The following is a 21,545-nucleotide window of genomic DNA, read 5'->3' as shown; positions in this document are numbered from 1 at the left end:
TTGTTTTTTGGAGGGGAAACTGGGAATGGAGAAACTCGCATGTAAATAAAGAAAATATCTAAAATAAATAAATAAAAAAAAAAGAAGTTACACAAATTGCCACCCTTTTGTACCTAGGGAAGCAAGGTCCCTGGATGGTAAAGTGCGTGTTACTCTAGAAAATTTTAATGAAAGTAAGAAGTAAAACAGGGTAGGGTGGGTGCTTCTAAGCACACTACAGGACTTAGATGAGAAAAGGTAAGTTTTCACAAGTTGAAATTTCAAGGTTAGGGTCTACATAACAGGCCTGAAAAGCATGACTCCTTCAAAAAACACAAGACAAAATAGAACACAGGTGATTTCTATGGACTGTGACTTATGATTGAGCTTCTGAACAGTGACTGTCTGAACAAGTTCAGTCTTGCTGGTGGCAAGTACTGCAAGACAAGGCGAGTGCTTTATCCTCTACAGTCACCTTTGTCAAAGGGAAGCATATGCTAGCACTATGATTTGAGTGAGTTCACCGAAGGCCAATGTGATAGGCCTTCTAGTCTGCCTATGTAATCTCTCCCTCTCATGTAGACTCCTACAATGAATGATTCACAAGTAATGCCATGGTATATGTGGCAAGATGACCCATACTAGAGTCAAATACAGCCTGGTGCTATGCTTTTCAACCTCCAGAAATATGATCAAAATAGGTCCATATATATAGTATAGAAAACAAACCAGTATCTTTGGGAAAAACTTGGATCTAAAAAATTGGAATAGGTGATGCAGATAGATTGTCATGAAGCATGGAGTATTTATTTATTTATTGATTGATTGATTGATTGATTGATTGATTTGAGGTGGCCTTTCTCTTTGCAGCCATGGCTATCCTAGAATTTGCTCTGTAGACCAAACTGGCCTTAAACTCACATATATCCTCTTGCCTCTACCTTCTAAGTGCTGAGATTTAAAGCATGCACCACCACCACCTGGCACTTGGGATTCTTATAATTCAAAGTTTCAGCAGGCCTCTTGTTTGTAGAACACATTACCACCATTGCTGCCTGAAGCCCCTGATTTGTCTGCCCCTAGCTATAACAATCTTTTCTGAATTACCTGCTTCCTGGGCACTGCTCGTAATTCCTACTGCATACTTCCATCAAGTTTCCTCAGAGAACCCAAAGGATAAAGCATACACATGAGAGAGATGCAATGTTTAAAACATAGAATAATATGTCCATTTATAATGGCATAATCCTGGGAAATGCAATAGAGGATTGAACTTAAGGGAATACAAGGTTTGATTAGCTTGAAGTTCTTAACTTGGTCCATAAATCAGGAGTGTCAGCCTTATTGTATTAGATTGAAAGTCTGTATTTGGCTCTACCAGTTTGGTTGGTCAACTGAAATATTGAGCCCCAAGTGATCTATATTAAATGAGATATATGAAATATCAGAACTTCTTTAATATGCCATAAGGAAGTTACCTGAAGGCTTAAGGATCTTAAAAGATGTGAGTGAGTTTCTCTCGTAGTCCACTCCTTTGCTGTGTGTCAATGAGATTGAACAGGAAATTCTTTTCTCTGTCATCTTGGAAATAAGTTTCTGGAGAAGCTCCAGCATCTTGGATGAGTTAGTGGCTCTTCTCTGTGGGTCTGGAATCACCCGACCTATAAAGGGTGAGTCAGGTAGAAGAAGAGGTGGCCATGTCTCCATGACCTTGGTTCTGCTTTATCTCTTCTTTCTCAGCCCACAGCCATCTCTTTATGAGAATTTCCTATGACTTTTTCAGCGAAGGAAAAAAAAAAGTTGGCCTCAGCTCACACATGATCTTATAGGACATGCAAGGACCACCCAAAGGTTTAGCTGTGTCACACAGCCCTCTAGTGCAGGTTTCTGAATAGAGGCAAGAGGAACCCCCTCTCATGGACAGAGCTTTATGAAGTGCGTTTGACCGTTCATTCTGACTGAAAAAAAAGATGATCACAGACATGGGTCTGTACTGGCTACTAGATGGAATCAATGTCTTCGAAATAACCCAACTGGAAAATCTGTGGCAAGGAGCTGGGAAGGAGTATGGAAATAAAGCAGATATCCAAATGCACGTGATGTATGATGAAATTTGTATCCATTGTGAGTGCTTACTAGCACGTCATTAAATTTTTTTTTTTTTAGTACAATGAGCTCATTAAATTTTAGCCAGATTCCTTGTTCATTTGTCCTTCCTTGTCTCATATGCTCAAGAAAAACAAAATAGCCAGGTCGGCAGTGGTAGAAATTAGAATGTACTCAGAAATACAAACATTTATAAGGCCAGCCTAGCTTGGCTCTAGCTGCCACTGAGTGCACATCCTTACTGTAGGGGTCAGACATGGAGCTGTTCCTTGAAGGAATAAGCACGATGGTAGACTGATTACAGGGGATGAATTCCATCTGGAAAAGGCAGGGTTTGGTTGCTATGAAAATGGTCACATATTCTAAATGCATACATATCTTAACTGTCCACAGTGACTTTCCTCCCTGGCCACAGTGTTGTACAAAGAATTGATTTTTGATAGAGGAACTTATTTGATAGCAATTGAAGCACAGCAGTGAGCCCTGATTCACAGTTTGCTGCTCTTACGCTGTTGCCTTCTCGAAGCAGCATCTGCCTAAGCATTTTAAAAACTGTTATGGCATTGGTTAGGTGGCAGTGCCTTGACGTCTAGGAAGCTGTGCCAGGTGGAGTAGCTTCTTGAAATTAATACTCATTGTATCATTTAACTTATACAGACTTCACCTGTCTGGGAGGCATGCTGTGGTGCCACGGACTGGGGTTTCTTACGGGGTCCCTTGTTCTGCAGGACGATGGGTTCTGGCCAGGTGTGCACGGGATTCAGCTTTGACAAACAGACTCAACACGAGTGGTGTAAGGTCTGAGCGTATTTCTTTAAAAATGACGTGAGGCTTTTACAATCATTGCAAAAGAGAAATGAAAAATCTGGCAGCTCAGTAGTCGAGGTACATCTGAGGCCATCTAAAACACACTGGATCTAAAACATCAGCCATCTCCTCTGGACTGGTGCAGCACCCCCAGGCTCAGAGTATGTTCAGGCTGCATGGTCCTGGCCAGAGTCCCAGGGGGCTGCGCGTGCACGAGCCAGGAGGGTAGAGGCTTGAATCTTGAGTCCTCAATGCTGAATGCTCAAATCTTCAATTTTGAATACGCGAATCTTGAATGCTCAATCTCTTGAATCTCGATTGGTGCTGCACCCCCCGGGCCCAAGCACTCTGGGCCGGGGGTGGGGGGCTACGGACTACATGAATCTTAAGTCCTAGTCCACCAAAGTTGGGTCTAATCCGAGTGCGAGCGAGTCCAAATGCTGAATGCAAACTGCCTGCTGCTGAATGCTGAATGCAGATGCTGTCTCTCTTTCTGTAAACTTTAATGCCCTACCCACAATGCTGGAGGCAATTAGTTAGAATGGCTTAACATTCCAAGCCAGGGTTTGACTAGGACGTTGGAACATTGGTGAAGGTAAGAGAGCAATGTCCAATATTTCTCTTTCTTGCTGTAAAGAAATGATATCTTGGTGGGCCCCTAGCACACAAATACGAGGACATATCTGGGCTACCTCTGAGTTTGGGGTGCCAGGCGACAATGCAGAGGCAGGAGACTGACTTTCCTTGAAGTTTACGCCTCAAATACCGCCGTCATGCAAAGTGTGCGTGGCACTGTGGGAATGAGAGTAGCATCACCCACTATAGCCTGGTATTCTCTAAGACAATTTTGCTCCTCATTGCCCACAGTTCTAATGCGTAACAGCATTTATTCCTTCTCAGGGATTTTTTCCATGTGAGGATACAAGACATGGAACAATGACTCTGTTGGCACCTTGGTCATGTACTGCTTAGCTTCTGGAACTGAAACAAAAAGCTCCTTAATTTATAAGGGACATGGTCCAAGATATGTTGTCATATCATTGCTACTGATAGAGATATTTCCCTTCTCCCACTTCTCTATCACTAGATATAAAATGTATTAGTAAAAGCTATTTTATATCACAAAACTTATTCTACAGAATCTCAAAGTCCTATGGGATGGGGGATTTATATAAGCTGTAAAAAGAACACTGTGCAACACCTTCAAGTCTAAAATGCATGGTGCATTGTTTTTTGTGGATAAGGTTGCCCACTTTTATTATAGAGGGATTAATTATGTCTTTAGGCAGGATCATAACTTCATGAGCTTGCTGCTGGGAAACTAGCCTACAGAGGTGTATGTGTTGCCAGGGTGTCAAGAATGCACTCTGATATCTTTGCAATGTGTCAGAAGTAGGGTTAGATTAGAGAGAACTGTTTTCTCCTCTGTATGTTCTCAGTCATGTAGGCTGCAAGAGGGGTTTTTGAATGTTTGGAAAGTGACAGATATTTTTCTTATTACCTTCAGAAGGTGTCCAGAACTTCATTGTCCTGGACAAACTATTGGATCTATAACTGCTATTCCCTCCCAGGGTCTCCTGTAGACTCCTTGGTTCAGGAAGAAAATTAAAAGCATCAAATACACATGACAAATATACATGGCAGCACAATTTGTCAAGTATAAGAGAAAGTCTTAAAGATAAGAAGGTTTTCATGTAAAAGAGATCTTAAAGGTTTATTTTTTTTAATTTTATGAATGAATATATGTCTGGGTGGGGATGTCTACACATGAGTACACTTTCCCACAGAGGCCAGAAGAGAGTCTTGGATCCTCTAGAACTGGGATTACAGGCAGTTGGAAGTCACTCAATATGGATGCGATGAAATTGGTCCTCTTTGTGAGCAGCAATACATCCCAGTAGCTGATACATACCTTTAGCCTGAAAAAAAGAGGCCTCTCATAAATAATTTAATGATGTACCACAAAGCCTGTGAGTAAAAAAAGGAATTTAAATTAAAAAGTAGTAGACTGCAATAAGTAATCAAAACCAGGGAAAAAATTGGTAGTGAATAAATGATCAATATACAGGCTTTATGGAACAAAGAACTGTTTTGTTAGGGAGAAAATACACACCAAGAAAATCTGCAGTCAAACTAAAGAGAGAGAGAGAGAGAGAGAGAGAGAGAGAGAGAGATGGCTAAAATTAATAAAATAAAAAATGAAAAAAAAAAAAGCTATTGTACCATTTTTTAACCAGTGAATTCCAGAGGGTCATTAAAAACAAATTTTAAAACATGCTCTTTGAACTGGAAGCACTGTAAGTCCGTGTACCAGAGGCTTTCGATGGAGATCTCTGGCCTAGCCTGGTATGAGAGTTCTGTCAAAAGGAAGTGAGTGCGAGCAGGGAGAGGCAGTCACTTCTGCTGCTTCTTCAGCTACCATTGGCTTCACCTCTGTCTCTGTTTTCCAGGTAGCTCAGTTACTCCACGCTGTCCCGGCCATCGAGTGGCCTTAGCCAATGAGGAGTGTGGCAGAGCTTCAGGCGTCAGGAGAGTCAGACCTCTTCGCCAAGTGTTACAGCTCTTAGAACAAAACTCTTGGAGGTTAGAGTAAATCCCTGGATAGGATTTATATACAGTTTTGAGGGTGATTCAGGGTGCAGCAGCAGGTACTTCTCCTTGGTTTGTACTGAGAGCTTGGGGAAACCTTATTTGCATGTGAGAAGACTTAGTGCTGCCTATACATGACCGATAATAACACACACCTCTGCGGGGGGCGGGGGGGAGGGTGGCGGTGGTGTTGGGGCTGTAACTGTGACAGGAGCCCGGGGACCAGGAGGCATCCTGATCGAACACCTTGTCCCATGCAGGCAGAAATTAGCACCCCTAGGTCTCCAGGGTTCCAGACCTCTTGCTCTACTGGGACCAGGTTGTCTGCATAGCCTACTGCCCCACAAAACACTAGAAAAAAATAAGTTTCTAGACAAATGTGACCTCCAAAATAGTGCTTAGTATTTTTTAAGACTTACTTTCTTATTCTGAATGTTCTATTTTAGAAATGGCTCCATAAGTCCAATAAAAAGAATGTATGTTGGATAGAATCATTCTGTAGATGTTTGTTAAGTCCATTTGATCTACAGTCTAGTTTAACTTGAGGTGTCTTTGTTAAGTTTCTTAGTTTTGATTTTCTATGTATAGATAAATCGAGTATTGAAACTAATCAATGTAGTATCTGAATCTATTTGACCAGGTCCAGTGTTTGTTTTATAAAAATTAAAAGAGAACATTGTTTTACTCAATTATTTTCTTTACTAATATATGGTGGCATTTGCTATTCTTTTATTATTGTTTTGAAATCTACTTTATGTGACATGCATAGAGCTATGCCAGATTGTTACTGACTTCTGTTCACTTAATATACTGGCATCTATCCTTTGACTTGAGCTGTATCATTACCAATGAGGTAATTTTTGGAGACAACATATAGTTGGGTCTTGTTTTTAATCCAATCAGCCAGACTGAAATTTTTAATTGAAAGGTATTAATTGAAGGATATTAATAACATATAAGGATAATTTTGTTAATTTCTGTAGTTTTGTTGATTGCTTATTTAAGTAGATTACTGGTCTTCTCTTTCTCTGTCCTTGGAATTAAGGGTTTGCTAGTCCTCTGAGTTGGCCCTGGTGGATTCTTTCTTACGTTTTCCTTGTTAATCTAGTCCTTTCATGAAATTTTATCCTTCATGTGATTTACTATTGTTTTGGTTTTGTGTTTTGTTTGCTTGTTTTGTTTTGTTTTCCAAAGACAGGATTTCTGTGTGTAACACCGTTGGCTTCTTGAAACTCACTTTGAAGACCAGGCAGACCTTGAACTCAGAGATCTGCATACTTCCGCCTCCTGAGTGCTGGAATTAAAGGCATGCAACCACTATGCCTGGCTTTGTGTGCTCTTATAAATAAGACTATCTAACTTTTCTGTTCGAATTGCCTGTATCTTCCATGGTGCTGGCTTGGTGCTCACAAAGGCTGTTAAATTATGTTTATTTTAAAATCCTTATGTTTCCATTAATTTGAAAAGATTTCTATGCCAGATATATAACTTTTACTGGCAGCAATAAATCCCATGTTTTGAGGTAGGCAGTTATTCCTATGTTTGTCCTTGTAAATGTATTTGACATTTTTCTCTTCTAGCTTTTAATATTGTTTTGTGCTGCTTACATGTTTACTGTATCATAAAGGGGATATATTCTCTAACCATGTCTACTTGGGATTTCAAGATCTTCTTATGTTTGGCCATTCATTTCTTTCTCTAAATCTGAGGGGGATTTTGCTCTGATTTTGCTAGATGGGTATTTAATAATTACAGTTTTTATCTCAGACTATCTTTAGGTGTGATATCTTAATCCTATTCCACAGTTCTTGGATATGTGGTTATGTTATACTCTCTGATAATTTTATTCATTGTTATCTAAAGGTTGCATTACTTTGATCCTGCCATCCACCCTTGGTATTCTTTCTACAACTAGATCTTGTCTATTGATGATGGTTCATTATTAAGTTGTAATAATTTTGGAGTTTTGATTTCTTTAAAAAAAAAACACAAAAATGTTATCAGAATATGTTTTACTTTTAATCCCGGGTGTTGGATATGGGATGCTTCAGACTGTCCACAGCAGCTGACTGTGTCCTAGGTGTGGGTGTGGGGATGCTTCAGACTGTCCACAGCAGCTGACTGTGTCCTAGGTGTGGGTGTGGGGATGCGTCAGACTGTCCACAGCAGCTGACTGTGTCCTAGGTGTGGGTGTGGGGCTGCTTCAGACTGTCCACAGCAGCTGACTGTGTCCTAGGTGTGGGTGTGGGGCTGCTTCAGACTGTCCACAGCAGCTGACTGTGTCCTAGGTGTGGGTGTGGGGCTGCTTCAGACTGTCCACAGCAGCTGACTGTGTCCTAGGTGTGGGTATGGGGCTGCTTCAGACTGTCCACAGCAGCTGACTGTGTCCTAGGTGTGAGTGTGGGGCTGCTTCAGACTGTCCACAGCAGCTGACTGTGTCCTAGGTGTGAGTGTGGGGATGCTTCAGAATGTCCACAGCAGCTGACTGTGTCCTAGGTGTGGGTGTGGGGATGCGTCAGACTGTCCACAGCAGCTGACTGTGTCCTAGGTGTTGGATATGAGATGCGTCAGACTGTCCACAGCAGCTGACTGTGTCCTAGGTGTTGGATATGGGGCTGCTTCAGACTGTCCACAGCAGCTGACTGTGTCCTAGGTGTGGGTGTGGGGATGCGTCAGACTGTCCACAGCAGCTGACTGTGTCCTAGGTGTGGGTGTGGGGATGCGTCAGACTGTCCACGGCAGCTGACTGTGTCCTAGGTGTGGGTGTGGGGCTGCTTCAGACTGTCCACAGCAGTTGACTGTGTCCTAGGTGTGGGTGTGGGGCTGCTTCAGGCTGTTCACAGCAGCTGACTGTGTCCTAGGTGTGGGTGTGGGGCTGCGTCAGACTGTCCATAGCAGCTGACTGTGTCCTAGGTGTGGGTGTGGGGATGCTTCAGACTGTCCACAGCAGCTGACTGTGTCCTAGGTGTGGGTGTGGGGCTGCGTCAATCTGTCCACAGCAGCTGACTATGATTTGCCCCGTGCTTTAGCAGGAGCATGATTTTACTGACTACAGATAGTTTCAGCAATTGTGTGACATTTGAAATTCTGGGAACTTTTCAGAGAGTAAATAAGTGCTAGGGTCCCAAAAGGCAGGGTTGGCTGCTGGTTGGCTGCTGGTTGGCTGCTGGTTGGTGTGCATGGTTTGTTAGCTAGTCATGTGCAAAGAAGAAACAACAAGAAGAAATTAGCTATCCTGTCCAAATTTCTTCATAAGGAACTTGATGCTCTTAATCACCAGGAAATAGTTATCCTTAGGATAACATTGCTCCCTTTCCAACCTCTGACTTTATTCAGGGATCTCTTTCCTTCTGTCTCTATCATTTTTTCTCTTATTTAGTGATAGGGGCTTGAAAGCATGAAAAAAGGGTAGAAAATGGTGAAAGAAGAACCCACAAAATAGCCAAAGACCAGCTCTAAGGAGTTGTGAATATGTAAAGATGCCTGTAATCCCAGCATCTAGGCAGGGTGATTGTGAATTCCTGGCCATTTTAGGCTACATACAAGCTTAGGTCTTGTCTCAAAACAACACCAAAATAAAGAATAATTGTACTTTTCTATATTTTATTTGCTAATAAATAGAAAACTTTATTAAAGCAAGAATTATTTTAAGTTCTGCTTGCTAAATAAAATTAAAACCCCTTGAATTAATGGCAGAGTCTAAAACTGTTCAGTCAAATCCATTTGGTAAATACTAGAAGTTCCAGGTGAAAATGTAAAACAGGCCAGCAACTAAAGTTGACTTTTTAAAACAAAGTTTGTGGGCTTGGGAAGATTGCTTCAGGCACAAGGTACTTGTCATACAACCCTAAGCAACACAGCAGAGTCACCAGAGCCAGCATACATGCTTAGTGGTTATGGGGGGTCACGTGCATCCCAGGTGGAGACAAAAAATCCCGAGGAAACTGGCAAGCCACACTAATGCTTTCAGAGTTCTCTGAATTCAATCAAAAGACCCTGATTTCCTCCTATAAAATGGAGACTAGAAACATTAATTAATGCTATTCCTCCACATGCATTCGCACATACATGGCCATGTATACCATACACATGCAAAAAGAAAACTTGATGGCCTGGCGCCATCAAGGAGAAGCTAAGTACTAGCAGGGCATCTCCATGAGATGGTTCTGCCATGGACTGTAAATCCATGACAGTTTCACTTCTTTAAGCAAGGCCAAGAAGATTACATTTCAGGAAATATTCCTGCTATTAATATGCTTTTCCTGTTATTAAATATATGTAACAATCACTAGGAATTAGCTCACACTTTTGAGCAGATCTCTTTAGAACAAGGAAGATGTACTGTCTTGTAGCGGTGCTATATAGACAAATAGATGATTTCTTAATTAATAATGATAATTCTGTAAGAATTTCTAAAATTATATTAGTAGTTATTAAAATCTTTTATACTAGGACTACTATTAAGTCCTTTCTTGTGTCAAAACTGCAATGAGAACTCTGCCAGTCTTCAAGTGTGACAAGTTAATTGCTTCTGAGATTAAAAAAAAAGGCATCTAAACTTGGAACACATTCAAAGTGTTTTTAAAACAATTAACCATAGGTCATAAAAAGGAAATTAACCTACTATAGGTGAAAGGACAAAAGATAAAATATTGTCTGGGTTAATCTATGGAAAACTTCAATGATAATTATAGTCTTTAACTCTCCATGAACCTGTTGAGCCTGTGACAGACAATGAATGTTTAGCCAGATAATTATTCATAATGGATATGCATGTAGGTATTCTCTGTTGTAAACCTCTTATTCAATTTATATTTGAATTTATGTATAAACTTATGGTGGACATTTTACCATGTGATCATGTATTCTAAAAAATGTATAAGTGCTGAGGACAAACAGAGGAAACAGAACTTAGAAAAAAACATTTTAAAAAGAAGAACCTTTTAGAGAAGAACTTTCTTAAAGAACTTTCATAAAAAACCTTTACAGAGAACTTAGAAATAAAGCTAAAATTCCTTTTCAAAGTGTCCCCTTTTCTTCCAGCTAGCAGGCTGGGAGTTAGAGCTGTGCAGTTCCTGCAGAGACAGAATAAATGCCAATGTACTTAATCTCTAGCCCTTAGGATACATGTGTTAATCACCTAACAGAGGTTTTTAACCCTCAGAATGAGCAAGAAAAACTTTATGCCTTTTAGAGGTTATCATCAAGCATTCCGTATAGTTAGCTGGAATATCTTCAGACCATCAGTCTCTAACTCTCGGTTCCACTTCAAACCATTCCAGGCTGAGGATGACAGAAAAATAACTTTTTTTTTTTTGGTTTAAGAGGTTGTAAACTGATTTTCTTAGCTAAGGAAACTACAGAGGCTGTGCAGTGAAATACAATTACTTTAGGCCCAAGCATGTTAGTTGAGAGGCATTATAGTATAGTTTATTAAATTACCTGCTTTGAAATATATAGGTCTAAGACAGGAAAAATTATTTAAAGTGGGAACAAATACAAACTGGGGATCAAACACAAAGAGGAGACAGTTGGAAATAGTCTTGAGAGACTATAATAGATATGGTGAGTAGAAATAAATGGAAAGAAGAGTGTGCTATTCTGAGCAGAACAGTCACCACAGTCTCATGTATTTGGATACTTAGTCCTAAGCTGACAAAACTATGTTGGAAGTATAAAGAGGTGTGGCCTTATTAGAACAAATGTGTCACTGGTGAACTCTAACTTTAACCCTGAAAATTATAGGGCAAAGTAAATGCTTTTTTGTTTAAAGGTGGCCTTGGTCACAGCGTTTAACAACAGAAAGGTAACAGAGACACGTGGATAGTTGGAGAGTGCTCTAACATGAAAGAAGGAAAAAGAAGTCAGTATGAGGTCACTGAAATGAGAAGTGGAAAGATAATTACAAGTATTCTGGCTAGTTTATGGCACCTTGACACAGCTGAGGGGAAGAAACCACAAATGAAGAAAGGCCTCCAGAAGACTGGCCTGTAGACAAGTCTGTAGAGCACTTTCTTTAATAGTCATTGACAAGGAGATGGAAGCCCATTGTGGGTGGTACAATTCCTGGTTGTGCTCCTAGGCTATATAAGAAATCAGGCTGAGAAAGTGATGAAAAGCAACCCAGCAAGCAGCAGTCCTCCATGGCCTCTGTATCAGTTCTTGACTCCAGCTTCCTGCTCCATCTGTCTTGTAACCTTCACTGGTTTGAGGACATGTAAGTCAAACAATTATCATTGCAATGGTAACCATAACTAAGCCAAGCAGAACGGAGTTATACACAGTGAAACTCAAGCAAGTCAAGCACTCGCTCAGACTAGGCAGTTTAAAAGAAGTTACTGTTTGCTATCTATCCAAACACTATTTCTAAAATAGACTTTTTGACTCCTGCTTTATGGGGTTTAACAATGTAAGCTTTCAGCACATACTGAATTCAGAATTTAGGAAGTTCAGGTAGGAGAATCCTAAGTTTGAGGATAGCCTGGATTATGACACCTTGCCTCAAAAACTAAAAAGAAAGACAAAAATGATGGGAATGTAAACTGGCACAGCTACTGTGACAATAAGTGTGACTGCTCCTTGGGAATCTGGGAATCAACCTACCTCAAGACCCAGCTATATAGAACTCTTGGGTATACACCTACAGCTATATAGAACTCTTGGGTATACACCTACAGCTATATAGAACTCTTGGGTATACACCTACAGCTATATAGAACTCTTGGGTATACACCTACAGTATCCCTCATTTTACTCTAGAGAGAACTTGTTCATCGATACTGAAATTGTAAAGAACCTAGAAGTCTATCAACTGATGAATGGATAATGAAAACAATACATGTACATCAGATATGGAGTTATAGGATTTGGGTTTCCCTGATGAGGTCTTGCTTTGGTCTAATCCTTCCTTCCTTTTCTCCATTCCTACATTTTGGAATGGTAATAGATATTCTGTGCTGTTGTACATTTGAGGTAATCAATTTGCTTTGTAAAGGGGTCATGATTAAGGGACTGAATGAAAAAAATGAAATTAAAAGAGGAGGACATGACTACTCCTAAAGTAGTCATGTCTTTTTTTTTTTCTTTTTTTTTTTTGTAGATTTTTATTGTAGATATAAAGGAGAAAATAGTCAGAGGAAAGAGACCAGGCTGATCATGGCTGGCAGACTAAACTGGACCATGAGAGGAAAAATAGGGAGGGAGAGCAAGAGAGAAGCCACTGACCAAGAGAGGAACCCTGGCCAGGAGACTGCTGTAGGCAAATAGCTAAATTATATAGGGATCAGGCTGAGGGAAGGGAATCAGAAGTCCAGGCCCTGGGAGGGAGAGGTTCAGGGTAGGGGTAGAGTGAGAAGTGCTAGGAAGAGCTACTGGTACTTAATGACACTGTGAAAGCTCACCAGAGTCTGAGTCTGATTTGTTGTTAATAAGGCACCTCAGGCTTTTTGTCCAGTGGTTGTGGGACCTAACAGCAACTGTCTTAAGTCTCAGAAATGACTTTGAACTTTAGAGTGTTGAGACTGTTAATGACTATGGGGACTTTTAAAATTGGACTAAATACCTTTTACACCTCGAGGTCCTGGGATAGATTGAATAGGAATGGCTCCCATAGACCCATGTATTTGAATGCTTGGCCATAGGGAGTGGCACTATTAGGAGGTGTGGCCTTGTTAGAGAGTGTGTGTCACTGTGGAGGCAGGCTTTGATGTCTTAAATGCACAAGCTATTCCCAGTGTGGCTCACAATCTTCTCCTGCTGCCTGCATATGAAGATGTAGAAAATGCTCAGCTCCTTCTCCAGTTCCATGCCTGCCTTCATACTGCTACGCCTCCTGCCATGACTGTAGATAATAGACTAAATCTCGGAAACTAGAAAACAGCCCCAAATAAATGTTTTTTTTATAAAAGTTGCTGTGGTCATATTGCCTCTTCACAGTAATAAAAACCCTAAGACAAACAGCTATGATGTGAGGGTCACTGGCTGTTAGAGCTATGATGAGGTGCAGCCTTAAAATGGAGGAAGTCTATCACTGGGCTGGAGTGGATGGGAGTGGGTGGGTGTGGTAGGCTCTGCAGGTTTATAGCCTTTTCACTTCCTTCTTGCTGTTTTTTTTTTTCAAGCAGAACATGTTATCAGCTGGCTTCCTGCTCCTCCTGCTGTGTTCTCGCCACCATCTTGGATTCTCCATCTGGAACTTTCAAGTTGCTTTTGTTCATGGTATTTTATCGGAGCAACAATAAAGTAATGCAGTTACTTTCCATAAGTAATGGCAGAAATTCCACTGTGGTCTCTTTTGTCCCTTTGACTGCCTCACCTTCCTTCCAGGTGTGAGGCCTAAAGTTATGTTTTAAGTTTAAATTACTATGTTTAACACATCTATAAAACAAAAACAAAAATAAAATGCCTCTAGCCTGTAAACTCCGACTTGCCCAAGCACAGATAAACCAGTAAGCCCTACTCGCCTGGAATGCTGGGGGCTGTTCACTGACAATAACAAGCAATGTATTTTCACTTGTATAAACAAGGTTGGTTGCCTTAACTGCATGGGATCTGCTTGATCACAAATAGGCAGAGGCAAGAAGTATAAAAGTATTTTTATTTTTTGTGGTAGTAAATTTATTCTCACCTGGTGGGATCAAGACCAGTACATTTGCTTTCACATAATCCACAACATAAACTGTCTCAAAGCCAAGAAGTCAACGCCCCTTACATGTTGATTTTGACAGAGGGCCAGAGCAAATGACTTGATTTGCTGACTGCCAAGCAACATCTTTTTCAAGCCATGATGTGTCACTGAGGTAGACCCACAAAGGTGAGTTGTGACAATCTAAGAGACTAGAATGAACTACTCAGAAAGCTCATCAGTACTCATTAGCAATAGAAAAGATTTTCTGGGTGAACAGCAGCCTTCAAATGGATGCTAAATATATAAATTAGCCTATTTCCAGCAATGATTCACTGCTCTTTCTTGTCCCTAACCCATCTCTGGTGCTGGGGATTGAACCTAGCACCTCAAAAGTGCATGCCAGGAAAACACTATGTATCCCCAACATTCTTGTCACTTCTTTAAAAAAATCTGAGGCACTGTTTCATGAAATTGCCCAGCTGGCCTTGAACTTGTGCCCTTTTTGCCCCACCTCTTTTAAGAAGGTGAAATTATAGGCCTATATCACTGGACCAGTCGGATAGCTCCATCATAACATCACTTGCTCTATTTGAGGCATTTGTCTCTCAAGTGTAATAGAGACCTAGCAAATCCTAAGCAAATCCTCAGGATTAAAGAAGTTCTCTTGTAACCTTGTCAGTGTTCTAGAGAATGAGTTATAAATACCTTCCTATTTTGTGATACAACCTCTTGGCTCTGACACACTCCCACCATGCCATCTACTATAAAGCTTTCACCCCAGCAAAGCCATCAGTGTTGTGTCCTGACCTCCAGAAAGCTAAACTAATCAACTTCCAAACTCAAACATTTTGTTATAGGAATAAAAAGAAAATGCAATATATTTCTACAAGGTTTTTGTTGTTGTTGTTGCTTGGTTGGTTTTGGTATGTATCTGTAGGAAGGCAAACTGATCTAAGACTTTCTCAGATGCTCAGATGGACTTTGGCTGTGTCCTTGTGTAGGAAAAGACTGAACAAGGCCAGTCTACTCTTGGAACCAGTGCTTTCAAAGAGTCAAAGTTTGGATTTCTGGGGACCCAACCCTCGGCCCTTGGCTGTGGTTATCAGTGCCAATGCAGCTATGTCTGAGCTAGCCTGTGCTCTTTTCCAACACTGTCTGACTTAGCTCCGCTGATCTTGCCCATTTTCCTCCTGCCAACAGTATATATGCTGGACTTAATAAGCTTGTGTATGAAAATCTTCTGAACGCAGCTAGTGCTTTTGTCGTCTTTCTCATCCCCAGTCCTCTTCGTCAATGCCACAGCATTCGAGACCCTTATTCCTGCTGCTTCAGGACTTGTATTTATTTCCTCCCTCATGTTTCAAAAATGGGTCAAAAAGCAACTAGAAGTTTTCCTTTTCTTTGTTACCCATTCTCAAGCATTGCTTCTTGTGTATGTTGTAAGAACAGAGAATCCCAGTTTCCAAGCACATATATTTGGAGACAAAAGTTGTCAGTGACTCTACAAAGGTAGAATGGAAGTCACTATTTAGTAACATTTCTGATTGGACATGTGGATCAGGTTCTGGAAATGGATGCCAAAGATTGCCCAGTATTATAGATACTCTTAATGCTACAAAATTATACATCTTAAAAAGATGTAAATTGATAATAGAGAAACACCAACACAGCATACTAACCTTTTCAGACATGACTGATTTATTTGACAAATTTAAATTTCACTTGTCAAAGTATATTCAGGGGAAGGGTTTGGGGTAATTATTTCATTAGAAGCAATCACATTTTTTTTTTTACAGTTAATTGACCATGGGGTAGTATCTAGAGAAAAGGCATAACTTTAAAAATAACAACAAAAACGACGTAGTGTGTGGGGGTGATAATTACAAGTATCAGCAAAGGAAACGACTAGCTTATACTACTGAGGTATGAAGCATGCTAACACTAGTAGTGACCCTTTAGTTAACACAGTCTGGACTGAGTTTGTGCAAGACACTAGGTACTGGGGATATGGTGAAAACACATACACAAAACCAGACATCCTCCTCAACCTCCTTAGCAAGGACACTAGCACTTCTGAAAGTGGTGTATGGTGAGGCACAAAGCACTCGTCTAAGGCCATGGATGGGGATGTTTCTTCACGTGACACCACTGAGCTCCACTTCAATCTGGTGAAGTGGGTTGGCAGGTCAGAGCCTGCTAAGAAAATGTGGCATCTTTGCCAAAGGAAAACGGCTTATTTCTTCCATGGCTTTATAGATATGAAAAGAAAGAAGTATTCAAAGGTAAATATTTAAATTTCTCTCACTGTTGACCCATTTTGAGAAATGGATTAACTGGAAAAGAGGATGAAAAAAATAGTTTAAAAGATCAGGGAAAGGACACAGTTCTGATGACACAGGCATAGGCTACTCAAGGCAGCACTGCCAATATGAACAAGCCCCATGAATAGGTAGTCCATCACTCATGACACCCTGTTACATTACAAGGGCTGGTGCTGGCCACTCCAAGTACAGGACATGAAGGGCCCTTCTCCAAATGACCCCACATTATAAAGGCTGAAGACCATATTTGGGACATGAGATTGTTTTCAGGTTAAGTATCTCATGTTAACTTAATGTGTTTCTTTCCTAGTTTTTTTTTTTTTTTAAATACGGAGTAACAAGTCTTTCCAGAATGTCCTTTGTTCTACAACTTAAAATATTAATTAAATATATTGACAAGACAAAACATTACAGCCCCTGCTTTTGCACTTTATAAGATATATTACATAATACTTCAGGGAATGACCACAAACACTATATAATCAGTTGTCTTAGTATTACTCATCATTCTTATTCAGAGTTTGTCCTGTATTATTTCAAAGGCAAACATCTCATTTCTTCCATTAAATTAACTTACTGTCCAACTCAAAAAAATAATAAAAAAAAAAACAACAACAACAAAACAAAATGTGTCAATGCTAAGTCTGAATACATATACCTGCTAGGCTTTGATAATGTAAAAAAGAACAATTTACACATATATCAGCACCTCCCAGAACCATGTAGTTGCTGAACTTCACTACTGTGAAGCAGCCCTCACAACCATGGCTGGTCAAGATCAGAATCCTTCCCTCATTAGGAACTCTGTTATGTAACAACACACAGTAATTATTTAATTAAGAGACCACCAAAATCGGACCACTAACAGCTGGTTTTTAACCAAAGTTACTCCAGAGAATTAGAGAACTATCAAGTTGTCTGAAATAATTTATTTAAAAGTAAAATTTGTAAAATGCAATCTATCCTGGTCTTACATTTAATTAAAAACCAAATGATGAAACATCATTTCAGACTTATATACATCATGATCCAGTTCTTAGAAAAATGTACTTCAACTATAAATGCTACATTATGCAAAAATAATTCATCAGGTTTATTTAATTTTAATGACTTTCCCCCAACTCTGATACAAAACACATTAAAAGAACTTAAAATTTAATGGGAAAAAGCTACTTTCCCCACTCATTAAAAAAAGTTTTGTTTTATTAACATACAATGCCCTATTTAAGGCACAACTTTTTTTTTTTCCTTAGGGAAACTCCCAAAGATTAGGGTTTTTTGTTTTTTTTTTTCTACACAGTTTTAAGACAGAGCCACTTTGCAGGTATAGCATTAAAAACATCTTAATCAGACCTAAAATGAAAACTACTACTATTGCTACACAGCAATGACATGCACAGCCACTGTTGGTAGTTACAGCCAGAATAATCTCGATAGCTCTTGCTTTACCCTTCCAGGCTGTCCCAGGAAGGCCACCAACTATGAGCAAGAAAGTTAAAATGGTTGGCACTCGACTGTCCTTCTGCCTGAGTTACCAGAGCACTACCTTCATAGCTAGAGTGTTATCCTATTTTTGAACTTTGCATCTAAAAGCAGGGTAAGGACAGGAGCCAGGGCAAATGCTAGCCTCTCACCCTCACTAATCTCTCTGCCCTGAGCTTCCAAATCTTCCATCTCTTCCTAACCTTGGCCCTACCTACTTCTTCTGACATAATCTGTAGAACAGTCCAAAGGAGCCCTAGGAAACAAAGAAGCCCCATAATAGTCATATACACATGAATTCTCAATTTATTAGTTATCACTAATACCTCATTTAGTATTTTAGTTAAAAAAAAAAACCCACCACCAACAACAACATAAAACTGGGGAAAGGTGAAAAACCACAAAGACGAGTATGACTGTCTGTACAGCCTTGTAAACTCAATTGAAGTGGAGGCTGGGGATAAAAGCCAACAGAAAAGCAAGGTGTCCTCAAGCAGGCTTACCTATCCAATTCACTAGCACATTCCAGGCTTAGACGCTTGAGAAGGGTAGGAAGAGGTGCTTTGTAAAAAATGTTAGTATTGAGTCATATAACAGCATGAAATGTTTATGGTTTCCAAGGTAATTTTCTTTACATCTCATGAAGCCTCAAAAGTAATGGTTAACTAGACCTCTTCCGGGACTGATCACTTTTACTGTGAACTACACCAAAGTCTCAATTCTACCTGTTCAGTGGACAATATATAGAAGAATGAGTTTATAAAAGAATTTTGGGTTAAGCATGGGGCAAGGTTGCATAATAGCTAAGAAAGAGAGCCAAAAAGGAAAAAGGAGCTGCGTGAGGCGGAGACAGCTGGTGTGACCTGTCCAGGCTGTGGATGTCTCTGCTTCTACTAAGTGGAAAATAGGTAAGCTTCTAAATATAAACTTGTTATGTTTTACAAATAAAACAATATTAATTCTGACAGATATTTCATACTCCACAGCAGATATGTTCTGGCACAATAATACCTCATATAAATAAATACTATTTTCCTTATAGTGTGTATTGGCTCTTAAACAAAAATCTAAATAAAAAAAACTGCCTATAAAAGTACATAATATCATTAGTAGCTAGACAACACAGAACAAATTATAAAAACTACTTTCATCTCTCAGCCAGCATCTTTACTTTTGAGCCCAACACACAAAGTTCTTATTCTTAGTGATAACTATTAATGAAACTAAAAACAAAAGCAATTGGGCTTACAAAATCTGAACTAGTTTTACTTGTAGTAAATGATAAGGTTTTTACACATTAAGAAATACCCAATTAAATTCCATTTTCTGCTTTGAGGCATTACAGTGACCACAGATGCCCCTATCACAGGATTCTGGTGAGAGTACCTGCTTCTGGCATCTCACCAGAGAAAGCAGAATTCCTTTCTCTTGATATATTATCTAGTGATTAAATTACTTGTCTGAAACTGTTTTAAAAACTAACAAGTCCTGTTAAATTAATACCAAACTTCCAAATACCAAAACTTTCAATTTTGACCATACAAAGGCCAATCTAATGTACTTGTTACCAGCTGTTAAGTATGGGAGAAAGCACTTGTACTGTATAAGATTCAGTCCACTGCTGAGTAGTGACATTTGGGCCCCATGACATGCAAACCTAAAGTATGCACAATATACCAGACTAGGATGTCCATCCTTTGCCCAATTTTAGTCCTGAAATAGGAAAATAAATAGAAATTTTCTTTAGGCTTACATTTTTAAGAAAGAAAAAAATGAGAAATTCCTCATTAAAGTTTACAAGGGCATCAAAGCCACATGAAAAAACATGATTATTTACATCATTTTTTCTAGACCATACTAAGAAAAACTACTCACACCAACAAATACAACTTAGAAAACAAGTTCTTAGTTATAGCAACATGACAAATGCTACCATATCTTTTTCTAACCACATTCTGTCAGCTGAGTGGAAACTTTTTTTTAATCAATGAGAAAACTAGAATTGTGTCAAAAGTAATTCCTTTGGTAATTTGGGTATTTTCAGTAAGTCTATTAATAGCTAAGAAAAAAATTCCCATTCTTGATAATAAGAGAATGTCTAGAGATAAACCTGGCAAGGTTTCAAAAATTAACTAAAACATAATTCCTGAAAAATAGCTAAAACTATTCAATTTTACTGTGTCAAGTAACTCTCAACTATTACAAAATCATTTATATTCTTAGAGCATATTACAGCATATTTCATCTTTAATGAGAAAATATAGCAAATCGTGGGACTAATACTGAAACTTAAAACCAACTTTTCTGGTGAAGCCTAAGTCCTGGTCAGTGGAGAAAGGTTGAAAATGGCCCCTTCTGTGGGGAAATGAAAATCAACAGCAACACTTAGGTAATTACAATTATAATTAAGTCATTTGTCTATTTTCTACCAGCTGGTGAATCTGTTAGTAAAATTTCAAAGAAAATAACCTATTTAAGCCATTTCTATTAAATTCATAGAAAGATAGATGAACAGAGCACTTGTTGCATATTAATGAATATGAGACTTCTTGTGCTTTCCATCTGAGGAGTAAAAATCACCAATGATTTTATTTTTAATAACATACAACCTCAAAGTTACACTAAACTCTACATAAAACCAAGCCTTCCTTCCTCAAATCCAATTCTATATGGAAGTATCAAAGTGCAGACTCATCATTTGTTGTGTGAAAATGGTGACTCATAATAGTGTAGACTCAGCTCTAGATTTTTAATTCACAGATATACATATATACATATATATGCCTATATATATGTATATATGTATATATATGCGCCTTGTGTATGACAACTGTATGAAAATAGTCTCAAAAATAAAGACAATACTTGAGAAATGAAGCACTCTAATTTCCCTGATTTTGTGTCCTATTACAGGGAAAGTAAGTCTCTGATGCTTCCGAAGTCCTTCCGAAGTCCTTCCGACGGCTTTAACCATGCATAGTCTCCACCAGTGCTTCAAAGCTTCCCACAGGCCAGGCCGAACAACTCACATCTGCAAGAGTTGCAGCTTGTGGTCAGGAATGCTTACTAATGGCCCGACTTTTCTAAATCTGGAAGTTTTCTGACCAGAGCTTGGTGGTTCATTCTGATGCTAGCAAGGAGTCCCCCTTCAATGCCGTCAGACCCAGTATAACTGATCTCTTCACCATTCAGAGTGGTCATATGCCCACCGAGGGCTTTTAAGATGGCATTGCCAGCACATATATCCCACTTTTTGATGTATGTCACATGAATATATAGATCTGCTTTTTCTTGAGTCATATCAGGCACATCCAAGAGTGCTAAAACTTTGTAACCTAAAAGACAAACAGAATTTAGATCATTACTCAAATGACTTAATAAAAAGTGTGTAATGTTTTCAAGAACATAAGTTAAACATATGGAACAGAGTAAAGTCTTCATATGAGTGTTCTACACTCCCTTTGACAAAATCTAAAATCATTTCTCAACATAATCATGTTAACAAATAACAAACCCAATATTACGCTTGATGTAGGAACACTGTAATGAAAATAAGCTTTACTAATTAAACTCTTCTCAATTTCAACAAGCCTGCCTATGACACCTATCTTAGGAGTACTACCCCACTTTCTTTA

General features: G+C 39.3%; 1 protein-coding gene across 1 annotated transcript in view; it reads right to left on the bottom strand.

The window, feature by feature from the left end:
* Positions 1 to 15,787: 15,787 nt before the first annotated feature.
* Impad1 (inositol monophosphatase domain containing 1) overlaps positions 15,788 to 21,545 on the bottom strand; it is a 24,329-nt gene continuing 18,571 nt past the window's right edge. The window contains exon 5 of the mRNA XM_031366698.1: positions 15,788 to 21,245. Within this exon, the coding sequence (XP_031222558.1) occupies positions 20,977 to 21,245 (269 nt within the window). The 3' untranslated portion in view covers positions 15,788 to 20,976. The remainder of the gene's footprint in view (positions 21,246 to 21,545) is intronic.

Source organism: Mastomys coucha, unplaced genomic scaffold (genome assembly GCF_008632895.1).
Source record: "Mastomys coucha isolate ucsf_1 unplaced genomic scaffold, UCSF_Mcou_1 pScaffold14, whole genome shotgun sequence".
Lineage (NCBI taxonomy): Eukaryota > Metazoa > Chordata > Mammalia > Rodentia > Muridae > Mastomys > Mastomys coucha.
The sequence above is the reverse complement of the archived record's forward strand: the minus strand, read 5'-3'. Positions and strand labels throughout refer to the sequence as shown.